This window comes from Macrosteles quadrilineatus, unplaced genomic scaffold, assembly GCF_028750875.1.
Source record: "Macrosteles quadrilineatus isolate MER2022 unplaced genomic scaffold, UCM_ALF_1.0 Scaffold_8__2_contigs__length_117827958, whole genome shotgun sequence".
In the NCBI taxonomy this organism is placed as follows: Eukaryota; Metazoa; Arthropoda; class Insecta; order Hemiptera; family Cicadellidae; genus Macrosteles; species Macrosteles quadrilineatus.
In genome coordinates this window covers 17239146-17252669 of record NW_026542601.1, presented here as the reverse complement: position 1 = coordinate 17252669, position 13524 = coordinate 17239146, and the positions used below count along the sequence as shown (strand labels likewise).

Genomic DNA, 13524 nt, shown 5'->3' with positions numbered 1-13524 from the left:
CCTACGAAATCAATGTGCACCCTCTCCCATGGATTAGAAGGTTGTTCCCATGGATGGATAGTTTTCCTCGGGTTGTTGCATTTTTCAATGCATTGTCGACATTCAGTTACCATATCTTCAATATCCTTGTCTATACTTTTCCACCAGCAAAAACTGCGAGCTAAAGCCTTCATTTTTATTCCTCCTAAATGAGCTACGTGTAGTTCTCGAAGCACATGAGGTCTGAGAGATTGAGGTATCATGACTCTCCAGCCCTTCAGTACACAATCATCTTGAATGGACAGCTCGTTATCGTGAAATCCGTATTGTTCAACAGATTGTCCCGATTTCAAGGCCTGTAGGACTGGACCCAAAACAGCTTAGCTCGTTGAGAGTTTCCTTAGCCACCACGGTACTGTTGATATTGAGTGTTTCCAGTTGATTTATGTGGTACTTCGAGAGGTCATCTACAGAATGTTCTTGTACAACTTCGATAGGGAATCGAGAGAGATAATCTGCATTGCAATGATGAGCAGTTTGCCTGTACTCTATGTCATAGTCGAACCCGGAGATAAAGTGAGCATAGTTGAATATCCGTGTTGCCGAGATTGTTGGTAAGGTCTTTGCTGGATTAAAAATTGAACGGGTCCTACACCTACCGGCGAAGCATCAGTAGCTAAGACCAGTGGCAAGCTAGGATCAAAGTGTACCAACACGTCATCACTTGTAATAATTTCTTTAATCTTCAGAAAACTCTGTTCACAAGCAGAGCTCCATGTAAAAGTGTTTCCTTTTCGTAGCAGCCGATTCAAAGGATGTAGCAGTGTAGCTAAATTCTTTATGAATTTGTTGTAATAATTCGCAAGGCCTAGGAAAGTTCGGAGTTCAGTTACGTTCTCTGGTCTTTTACATTTTAAAATGCTCTGTATTTTAGCATCTGACTTGTGTAGTCCTTTGCTATCGATCACATGACCTAAGTACTCAATTTTGTTCTGGAAAAACTTACATTTCTCTCTATTTAACCTCAAATCATTTAACTTCAATCGTTCAAACACCTGTTCCAGTCGGCGGAGAAGCTGTTCCCTGTTAGATCCTTGGACAATTACGTCGTCAAAGAAACATTGTACGCCTTCTAAGTTATGTAATGTTTTGTCCATGAATCTTTGCCATAACAAGGGTGCCACTTTTACTCCAAACATTAATCTGTTCACTTTAAACAGCCCTTTGTGAGTACTGATTGTTTGCATGATGGCACTGTCTTCGTCCATCTCCATGTGCAAGTATGCGTTACTGATATCAAGAGTACAAAATATCTTTCCACAATGCATCTTTGACATGATATCATCAATCCGAGGTATAGGGTAATGTTCGTCTTTAATAACTTTGTTCAAAGTCACCTTGTAGTCAGCACATATTCTGACTGAACCATTGGGTTTGACAACCGGCACAATAGGTGTGCCCCAATCGGATGATTCGACACGTGTGATTATACCCAAAGTCTCCAGTCTTTCAAGTTCCTTCTCTACTTTTTCTTGTAATGCATATGGCATGTGTCTAGGTTTGATGTAAATTGGCTGGGTTTCGTCTTTTACATTGAAATGGCCCTTTTCTTTTGGTATTTTCCCAATGCCTTCTTTGAAAATGTCTTCGTATCGAATCATCAAATCATCTAGTTCTTGGATGTTTTCGTTTTCACTTGAATTTAATGAATGTATGTCAGCTGCATCAAGTTGGATCTCTCTTATCCATTCTCTTCCGAATATAGAGTCTACACACTTGTTAACAATGTACAGTTTTCCAACAAAACTTTGATCTTTATACTGAACATTTACAAAAACAACTCCTCTTGGATTGATTATTTCCCCAGTGTATGTCTTGAGTTGAACATTTGTCTTGAAAATCCTTTTTGGAGAGTTTAAAAGCTTAAATGTATCGTATGATACAATGCTGAGAGCCGCTCCTGTATCTAACTCCATTGTCATGAGTCTTCCTTCCACTTTTACCTCGAGCATAAACTTGTCATTTGATTTTGAATGAAGTTGGTAAATTTCATGAGTGTCATCATCGCTTGTATTTTCTGTGGTTTCATCTGATTGTTTTACTTCTTTCTTTGGTTTTCTTAGACATACTCTTGCTAAGTGACCAAAACGTTTACAAGAGTTGCATTCTGCATTTTTGAACTTGCATTGATGTGCTGTATGTGAATCATCACCACATCTATAGCATTTGTTTCTCAGTTTCTCCAAACGAGTTTGATACTCAGAGAGTTGTATATTGTTAGATTTACAAGGTTTCCTATCTGGCTGTTTGTTCTTGCTTGATACTTGGTGTACTTCCTCTTGATTTTCATTTGTCTTTACTATTCTGCTTTCACTTTTCGCTAGTTCCAATGTAGCAGCCTTTTCGACTACTTCTTTAAACGGTTGCAATAGTTTATCTTGAAGAAGTTGAAGACGTATATCAGAGTCTTTTAATCCCCTGACAAACTGCATTCGAAGTAGAATTTCAGATACAGATTCATTACAACTTGTACAAGTAAACTGACATTCTACACTGAGCTTTCTAAGAGCATTAGCGTAAGCTTGTACAGATTCATTACACAATTGGGTACGGGTCGTAAATTTGTGCTGACGTGCCCAAATACTGGGTTTTGGTTCTAGTTGAGCCATTAACATGTGAATCAATTCCTCATATGGCTTGTTATGTGGGTCATCTGGTATGCAAAGATCGTATAGCTGTTCATGTATTTGTGGGGTGATTGCCTGTAAAAATAAATCCACTTTGACTCTTGGACTTAAGTTTCCCCGTAATTTTGTGTAGTTTTCAAAGCGTCGAGTGAAGTTTTGAAAACTTTCCTCTGGTGTATACGGCTGGAAAGGAATATTAGATACATTTTGACATGTTGCAGAAGCAGAAATTGCTGTATGTGTATCGTACTTTTTCTTTTCTGCTTCAAGGAATGTCCGTATCCCTCTATATATTTCTTCTAACTGCCATCGAATTTCTAATTCACTTTCTACTGAATTTGTGTGAAGTTCAATATTTGACTGTGTAACCTCAATTTCAGCCCATATTGCTAAAAGTTTATCTGTGTAGTAAGTGCATGTATCTTGAGAATGTTCACATGTTGGTAAATCATCCTTGAGTTTGATCAAGCGTAGTTCTAGTAATTTCCTTTTCTTTAGACATAAGTCAAATTCTTTTCTACTTACCATTTTACTCGTCGCCATTGTTGATTCCACTAATTTTAGTAATAAAAAATTCACATTTTATATAAGAAAATAGAAGGTAAGTTTTTATTAAATCACAATCTGTAAGTAAACATAACAATTCAATAAGTAAACAAAATAATAATTTGAACACATGTTAGAAATAAAATGTAAATAAAACATATGCTAACAAAACTAAGCTATCTCGTATTAATAATTGAAAGTTAAATTCACAACCACTAAGCTCCAAAATTGTGGAAGCTAATACTCTCACGGTTTATCTACGTTATATGACTTTAAATTTTGACTTTAAATGACGTCCGTACCGTGGGGTGCGTGCACTGGGACAGCACGGACGTCACGGACGCCGCGGAATTGTCCTGAGATTCGCTCCTCCGATCTTTCTGACAGATGTCGGTGGCGGCGGTGGCGTCCGTGACGGCCGTGCCGTCCTAGTGCGCGCACCTCCATTACATTATATGGGAACGACTTTTGGAAAAGGCCGGCCGTGACGGTGCAGTGTGCGCGGGGCTTTATATTCTGTGGTGTCTGTCTCTGCTCTATAGTCTGTACCACTGTACACTACATCCTTCTGCTTGTCCCCTAGTTGTCTGTCACTGTCACTGTCACTACTGTCAGTTCAGTTGTCGTCGTTGTCGTACGACGGCGCTGAAGGGCCACCAACTATAAAAAAATATTTTTCTTAATCTCTGAGAAAAAACTTAGAATTCTGAGTTTAAAGTCAGAATATAACATGTGGGCGTTCCACTCTGAGATTAAAGTCAGAATTCAACTAGTGGACGTTCCCCTCTGAGATTAAAGTCAGAATTTAACAAGTGGGCATTCCTCTCTGTGAAAGGAGTTAGAATTCTGAGATTAAAGTCAGAATTGAATTGTGGGCGTTCCTCTCTGGGAAAAAAGTCAGAATATAACTAGTGGGCATTCAACTCTTAAGTCAGAATTGAACTGTTGGCGTTCCTCTCTTATTGCAACGATATTATCAGCATATCGATGCTACAATCCCTACTATTTTAGACAAAAGAAATAATATAAATATCATTTCTGTTGTCTATTCTACTGTGTTCTTCTACTTGTAACGTTGCCAATTCTACCAGGCCGCGGCCTGGAGTTAAAGGTGGCCGTGAGAAGAGTACAGTAGAGTATGTATAGTAGCATAGACTAACCAACGAGGGAGTATGTTTTATCTATGATAGTAGCATGGTGGAAGGAAAAAAACAGTTGTTTTTTCCTTCCACCATGTGATAGTAGCACGGCCGCATTGGTGGCCGCATTCTTACGTTAATCTCAGAGATGAACGCCCACAATTCAATTCTGACTTTAATCTCAGAATTATAACTCCTTTCACCGAGAGGAACGCCCACTTGTTAAATTCTGACTTTAATCTCAGAGGGGAACGCCCACTAGTTGAATTCTGACTTTAATCTCAGAGTGGAACGCCCACTTGTTATATTCTGACTTTAAACTCAGAATTCTAAGTTTTTTCTCAGAGATTAAGAAAAATATTTTTTTTATAGTTGGTGGCCCTTCAGCGCCGTCGTATTGTCGAGTTGTCACTTGTCACTCTTGTCAGTTCTCTCGTCTCCACTCTCCATTGTCCGATATTTTATTGTTTCTAACCTAAAATAAGTAAAACACCCAAACCTTTGCTAACAAGTTTATACATTTTAACTTGTAGTATTGGACAATGGCTAAAAATACATCGAGTTCAGCTTTCAGAAAGCTTGACGTCGATCAGTGCAATGAGGATATTTACAGGGAAGAAGAGCAAGGAGAACTGCAGTCTCCACCTGTGGGACCAGATGAGTCAGAAGTTACTTCACTTCTAAATCAGTATCCTTAAACAAATTGCCTGGTTTTAGTTTTAAAATTTAAATTATTCAGGATCTAAATACGATGAATTTACCCTTCCTTGTACTAAGTTTAAGCTTATTTAATTTTTACCATGAATTATTGAGTAGGTAACCTAAATTAAGTTTCCCTAATGTTTACTTGGGTCTACTGCAATATTTTACAGTTAGGCCTACCTCTACAGGTATCTCCTACTTTATTTATCTTTCTATAGTTCATTAAATAGCTTAATGTTAGTATCATTGCTTCCTCAAACTTAGCATTGTAAGCTTAGGCCTAATAAGCTACGTTGGCCCAACTTTTGACACAATTCAAATTTGAGAATGAGGATGAGAATTTTATTTGCTCTCTTAAACATGCAGTTACATGCAATCACACAAGTCATTTATAATAGTAGTCCAAGCAAACTAAACAAACTTAGGCCTACATAGGGATTGTTAAAAAAATTGCAAGAAAACGTTTTAGGGTATGGTTTTATTTTGTAGAGTTGGGTTTGCAGAATGACATACTAAAAGTTGCCTAAAATCGGTGCACGAGAAAACCACTAAAATCACAATTTAAAATGGCGGCTTTTTCCAACATTGGGCAAACTAAAAAAACACATTTCACATGCATTTGTTATGCACATTTTTCGAGATATTGACTTGGGACCACCGCCTGTATTTATTGGGTGGTTAGTACTTCCTTTTGATAGGGAACATGTTTTTAGCCGCCATCTTGGATCCACCATATTGGACATAGATAATTTTTTTTCAATGTTATGATAGTGTTGTGACACATCATTACCAACTACATTTTTACACTGAGTTCAATGCCGAAATCCGTTTTTAAATATCTTTATTCATTTAGAAGATGTATGCAAACGAAAACTCTCCACCATACATTTCTTATGGATGTTTCTTAGTTTGATAATTGTTTTAAAATTATTTTTCTTATATCTCCAGTTCTTATTGACGCTTGTAGGCTCAAAATATTCAGTTATGTAAGGGCTTTCATTTGAGCTCTTGATCATTAAAATAAGACGAGTTAAAGACCAGCTACGAACCTCAGAACAATATTAAATTCAACTTTATAAAAATATGTTTTTATTAAAAGATTTATAACTCGGGTTGTTAATACGTCACAAAGTTCTTTCTGGTCTCAAATTACTCAGTGAATGTTTAGCTTTGATTTTATTAATCACTAAACAAAATCTGACAATTTTAAAACGAGTCATGGTTCTTAATTTAACATTAAAATGTATTTATTTTGAAATTTGTCTTTAGTTAAGGACATATATTTCAAACTCTAATAACTCCCGGAAAGTAATCCATAGCTAAAATAAAAGTCAATAATTTGGCGAATTATTTAAGACTATAAAGAGTTTTGGGAGTTATTTAGAATTGGGGATATACGTCTTTAACTAAAGACAAATTTCAATATAAATACATTTTAATGTTTAATTATGATCCATGACTCATTTTAAAATTGTCAGATTTTGTTTAATGATCAATAAAATTAAAGCCAAACATTTACTGAGTAATTTGAGACCAGAAATAACTCTGTGACGTATTAACAACCCGAGTTATAAATCTTTTAATAAAAATATATTTCTAAAAAGTTAAATTTAATATTGTTCTGAGGTTTGTAGTTGGTCTTTAACGCGTCTGATTTTAATGATCAAGAGCTCAAATGAAAGCCCTTACATTACTGAAGAATTTGAGCCTAGAACAAACTACAAGCTTCAATAAAAACTGGAGATATAAGAAAAATAGTTTTAAACAATTATCAAACTACGAAACGTCCATAAGAAATGTATGGTGGAGAGTATTCGTTTGAATATATCTTCTAAATGAATAAAGATATTTGAAAACAGATTTCGGTATTGCAATCAGTGTAAAAATGTAGTTGGTAATGATGTGTCACAACACTATCATTACTTTGAAAAAAATTATCTATGTCCAATATGGCGGCCAAAAACATGTTCCCTAATAAAAGGAAGTACTAACCACACAATAAATACAGGTGGTGGTCCCAAGTCAATATCTCGAAAAATGTGCATAACAAATGCATGTGAAATGTGTTTTTTTAGTTTGTCCAATGTTGGAAAAAGCCGCCATTTTAAATTTTGATTTTAGTGGTTTTCTCGTGCACCGATTTTAGGCAACGTTTAGTATGTCATTCTGCAAACCCAACTCTACAAAATAAAACCATAAAACGTTTTCTTGCAATTTTTTTAAGGTCATATCCTATATTTCTCCGACTATAGGCTAATCATCTGGCAACAATCAGTTAATTTAGGAGTAGGCCTAAGCTTTTAACTTACAGTTTTGAATTTAAATTATGAATAACTTACAGGGGGACAGTTCCACAGACAACTTGCAATATATTATTGGATGAATTGATAAATATAACAATACCTATTAATTTATTTGGTTTGATTATAATATTGTATTAGGCCTAGCGAATTATATAGCTTAAATAGATTTTCATACAGTTATCTGACAAAATGGCCTTCCTTGTACTGATTAAATTATAGCACAGAAAGTTGCTAATTGCTGCATTTACCGTACATAATGTAGCCTATTTTTGCCACACTCTTTTTACTTTTAAGTAAAGCACTTTTTTACTTTTTCTCCAGTATCCCAACCAAACGTAGCATAAGTGTAGCGTTTACTTTTTTACTTTTTTTTCCAGTATCCCAACCAAACGTAGCATAAGTGTAGCGTTTCCCATTTTGTTCAATGTTTAGATTTAACATTTAACCTAACCTAAAAATATGTTGTACAGTGTTTGAAAGACTAATTATTTATATGATTTATAGGCTAACTGTAGGGAAAATATAATGTGTAAGTTAGCATGATTGCAAACTGCTTTGCTGCACTCAAAAAACTGTCACCACTCGCCTACGGCTTGTGCGTAAACATTTCTCTCATGTGCCCACTAGTTACACAAATAACTAAGTTATTTAGGCTATCCTTAGTTTTTTCTTAGATATTATTTAAGAATGAAATGGGAGAAACCACTTACAGTTTTTTTATTTCTATGTAGTTACCATATCAACAGTATTGAGTTGAAAACATTTTTTGGTTAAGATATTGTTAGTTTTATTTATTAAAAAAGATGTGAATAAAAACATAAACAAATCATTACCTAATCAATTTGATGTTTAAATTGAGGGAAATAATCAACAATATTTTGTTATCGACTTATTGAATCCGGATCAATAATAATATTCGGTCTGTAAGTTATGTACATATAATATATTACATATTATAATAAGGTTAAGGTTGTTCATCATATGATATATTATAGGTTCTCTGCTGAGTGCTGGGGTACCTGAATACTGGCCTAACCAATTTTTTAAACCCTTCAATAATATTTAGGTAAATCTGAGTCTCCCCAGTCCTCTAGAGTTAGTTAAGCTTCCTCAAAAAAGGTCAGCAACAGGTTTCAGCAATGTAAGTTAACCCTCCCAGTGTTACTTGACGAAAATTCGGCAAGCACCACACTTTGTATAGTGTTACTTGCCGATTTTTCGACAAGCAGACATCGTTTACGGCAAAGGCTCTATAACTGACTGAATCGGATTGAACTGGATCGAGTTAGGTATCGTTCTTTCCGTTACATTCTAAGCTGTCTCCAGATGTCTGTCTCTAAGCGCTATTCATTTTAGTTCTGAAAATATTGTAGCAGACAGCTGACGTGCGTGTATTTGTAAACAGCTAGGTTCCCCCGGACCGATGACTGATGTGTTTTATTACGTTTATCATTGTTTTAGTGTTAAAAATCAAAAGTAGTGATATACGTGGTGCATTATAAGAAGATTTAAGTGGTTTTGAAGTGCTGGTTGATGATCCTGAAGAAGTAGGTAGTGATATTGATGTAAATTATCAGCCAGATTCCTAGCTATGGTTAGGCTATGCATTCTTAGCTAAACGCTATGTACTGAAATCAGTTTTTTGCCCATAACTTATTTATTTGCAAATATACTTCCTTATATTATTATATATTTGTAATCCTCATAAAATTTAGAACAAAGTGGCTATTTTCAAATATTTATAGGCCTATAATTTATACAATTTCATTAGGCGCAAACTTATTTTTTTTTTGAAAATTTTCGAAATTATATTTTTTTTACCTAAAAAATTTTTTTTTTTTTTAAATGTTCCTTATGTTTTATATATAATATTGAAGCCCATGATTTTCCAAACAAAATGGTATATAGAACATTAGAATTAACATTGTTTTAAGCTTCTCAGATCCGTTTTAATAAAACCTTGCAAATGTGCCAAAAATAGGTGGACATTAAGGCCTAAACTATGGACACTTGGAGGGTTAAAGAAGCAGTAACTAAGAATGGTCCTGCTAGTTTACTACTGTAGTGTCAAATACTCTTAGGGCCGGTTGCTGAGCTCCAGATCTATAAGTCCTGGACTTAATGAGTCCAGGACTCAAATAAGCTCTCGGATCTAAATCGTCTTGTTGAGACGCGGATCTATCTCTGAAACTCCAGGATCTATAAGTCCTGGACCTATTTGAGTCCAGAACTTAAAGCAATAAAGATTGAGGGAATTGTAGAGTATTTGGCGTTGTGATGTTGGCAATGGGTGACAGCCGAGCCGGGCTGTCTGCTCCGCGCTTCGTAAACAATAGACATCACCCCACGATACATACTCGCGATTGGCTTGGCTAATGCTAGAATTTCAAAGTGACACTTTCTTCAAAACTACTTATATCGTGCGTTTTTGGTCACTTTTGACAGTTAGACCTATCAGCTGAAAGTGACGGAGAGAGTGACAACGACCGAATCATAATATATATATATTTTTTTTCAATTAAATTGAGTGGCAAACTTATTATTTTAATTTTTTTTAATATAGGGTCGTAATATTTGTAACGAAAATATTATAGTTAGAGGTAATGGCTGAGAAAAGCGTTATAATAAGGTTAAAATAAAAAATCAATGCAAATTCAGTTAAATGCGATTTGGAGTACCACAAAGGTCAATACTAAGCTCATGTTCATTCATAATATAAATTAATGTTTTTAGATAAATTATGTTATTAGACCAATTATTATTTTTATAAATTATTATTTAGATAAATTATATATATTAGATAACCAAAATTGAAAAGAGTAGTTTTATAATGTGTTGATTATTCTAATTTAACAATTTCTGGGTAGGTGCAAACTCACAAAAGACTCAATTTACTGGAAACTATTTAAATGTCAAAACTTGTAGAGCCGAAATAGTATAGCTTTTGTACAGGAAATACAAATGATATGGTCCATGTTATTTTTTCAACATAAAATTCAGCATGAACAAAAAATTGGCCCTAAACAAACACAACATATAAACTAAAACTAAAAATACCAGGTCTGGGACCTGTTTCATAACAAAATACAAACTAATAATATTAGTCTTGTTATTTGTAAAACTGAAATTGTGTTTTATAACAGGAAAATACTAACTTACAAGCTACACAAATTACAAAATAAAGTAATATTGTATGCTTGTACGTCGCCTGGCCCAAACATTTTCAAATTTGTAAAATGTTTGAAATCAGTTCAAATAGACACGTATCCACTCATGAATAGTACCAACCCTAACACCAACTTGAAAAAAGTAATCTAAAGGCAAAGTGGCTAACAGAAAAACTTTTACAGTTAGGAGAGGGTAAAATTGGGCTATGGACTTTGTAAAATGTGTGTGGTATAGAGTTTGTGTAGAAAATAAAATGTAAATATAAGGTTAAGTATTGTGTATATAGTTCTTGTGTTTTTGTATATAGTTAAATCAATTACATGAATAATATTTTAATTACTATTTATATTACATACTCTTTTTCCAAGTAGATTTTTGTAAATTATAAATATGGTTACAAATGGGACTGGTCGTATATACTGAGTTAAAAGTGTAATATGTAATGTTTTAATAAGCCCATGATAAAATACTATATAGTACAGTCGTAGTAAACGTTTAATATAGTACATAAGTGCATGTCGCATTTAAGTATGAGTGAGTACTACTATTAGTTCACAATCGAGTATGATATTCAATAAGAATGGAAGTCATAACTCTAACCCATTCGACTCTGCATGTTGGGTGTCTCAAACTACTTATAAGATAGAGCAGGAATTACATTTACTAAAATTTACTACAAGGATTTTTCTAAAACAATGTTTTATTGCAATATGTAAAAATTGAAACATTGTCACTTTTGTAAATTAACACATCGGTTTCGTAGTAAAAAAATCACGGGCAAACAAATATTCCTTTTTGTTAGCAGATGTTTGTCAATAAAAAAAAATATAGGATGTCTTAAATTATCAATTCCAGTTTCTAGGATGATACATAATATGGATGCCTAATATATACGTCCTAATATGATGATGATATAACGCGCAAACAAGGTTAATACACTCTGTTAAGTCTAGAATCTAATTTAAATCCTGCCCTTGCCGAGGATCTAAAATCCTAGTGTTTTAAGTTCTGGACTTAAAGGATTTTACTAGATCCTTGTCTCAGCAAGAGACGAGAATCTAAGTTAAGTTCTGGACTTATAGGTCCTTGTCTCAGCAAGTCAATTTTTAAACTCCAGAGTCTAACCAGCCAAATAAACTCCGGAGTCTAATAAGTTCTGGACTTCGTTAACGCCCTATCTCAGCAAGCCATTTTTTAGACTCCAGAGTCTAAAGCCGGTTTAAGTCTAGAACTTAGCTAAATCCCGAGCTCAGCAACCGGCCCTTAATATTTTTTTCCTTAACCCATTCTGACAGAGGGCGACATATTGATGCCCTTAAAACAGTTCTTCGTAATGCACCAGTGGGCTCCAAGAATCAACAGATTAAGGTAAGTAACTAAAGATTATCACCAGGCCTTAACATGTTTGCCATACTCTTCCCAAGAATCTTAGAATTAAAAACCCCATTGATAAGCTAAATCTTCTTGAATTTGTAGGACCCATAAGAGAAACAGTAAGCTTACATAAAACATATCATGTCATTCCTAATCTGCAAAGTGTCCTTTATTGGTTCTATATCAAAATCTTTGTAGGTGGCGGCGTGCAATTTGAATGAGACTAGATCTCGGGTCCAACAGTTTGGACAATCCTTTGGAAAACTGTCATTAGCTCATGTTCTGAAACTATCACTTGTTCTTAGTTAGGCCTACTCCAGTAAAATTTTGTTTTTTGGTTAGCCTACTAAATCACAGCATTTTTTCTAGGATAATGCCTTGAGCATAGCATTGCGAGTACTGCTATCAATAAGGTCATCACAGATTGAAGAGGCTGTGGCAGCACTAGACAGGGACCTTGTTGATACCCTCATGAAATACATCTACCGAGGGTTTGAGATTCCCTCAGAAGGAAGCAGCGGACACTTGCTCCTGTGGCATGAAAAAGCATTTGCAGTCGGAGGAGTTGGCAGTATTGTCAGGGTGTTGACAGACACGAAGCGTGCTTGAGTCACAAGCATTGGCTGTAATGGATCTTTACTGACCAGTGTTTGGTACTGTATTTGACCTTAATGTGTGATAACTCCAAAAAATAAATCTTAGTTGATTAAGTTCTTAGAAGTATTTGACAAAATTGGTTCATTTAGCCTATATCACTAGAATCAACAACAATGTAAATGCCACCTACTACTGGGAGTGAAATGTCCATTCCCAGCCGGTTTGGTTCTTTTACTTATATTTCCACTGCCATTCAGACAACAAATAAAGTAGGTAAAATGAAAACATATATTCAATGTTTTAAGAAATCCAGGATGGTTTTATAATAATTGGTGTCTAATAAGCTATTTATTTGTTTATGGGAAGGAAATGTTGTATGATTTAAAAATTAGCAATGTGAAGTATAAGGCTAGTTGGGAAATACATAACTTGTTTTTAGTCAACTTCAATATTTTGCACAGTGAAACTTTATATAAGCCTACTTTAAAAAAGTATTGGTCAAAAATGCTGTCTCACATTTAACTGTTTTTTTTATAATTCTTCTTCTTCAAGAAGTGGATTTTGGATACTGTACCATAATATTCATCAAAATTATGTGCATTTTTGGAGCTATCATCATTAAGTAAAGATCGTAGTCATTTTAACGAGATGTTTTGTGAGGTGCCAACTCCATTTTGATTATTTATTGTATCCCTTTTAAGATAAGTTTGTGCATTTAATATGATTGATTTTGAAAAGTTTATTATTGAATAAAATAATTTGTACAGCTTTATTTTATTTGATCCGATTTTACTTTCTCCCCCTATACTACCTATAGTATGCAAAAGTATTGTTTTTTTTCAACATTTTCAAGTTTGAGTGAATATGTCCGTTTTGGGTTCCCTGGACCCAAAAAATTGGTTTTTGAAGTAATGTCTGTGTGTGTAGATGTGTACAGAGCTACAGACCACACCGATGGTCCAAATTTGATGAAATTTGGGATGTAGGTAGGCCTAATTCATGGTATCTCCAGGAGTTATTTCTTTTTTT

The 13524-nt window shown here is 34.6% G+C and overlaps 1 protein-coding gene across 1 annotated transcript; it reads left to right on the top strand.

Moving 5' to 3' along the window:
• The first annotated feature begins 4767 nt into the window (after positions 1-4767).
• LOC128999989 (actin-related protein 2/3 complex subunit 5-B) lies at positions 4768-13267 on the top strand. Its single transcript, XM_054426817.1, has 3 exons — positions 4768-5039; positions 11820-11892; positions 12268-13267. The coding sequence occupies exons 1-3, from the start codon at positions 4894-4896 to the stop codon at positions 12505-12507; spliced, it is 459 nt and encodes a 152-aa protein (XP_054282792.1). The 5' UTR covers positions 4768-4893; the 3' UTR covers positions 12508-13267.
• Positions 13268-13524: the final 257 nt, after the last annotated feature.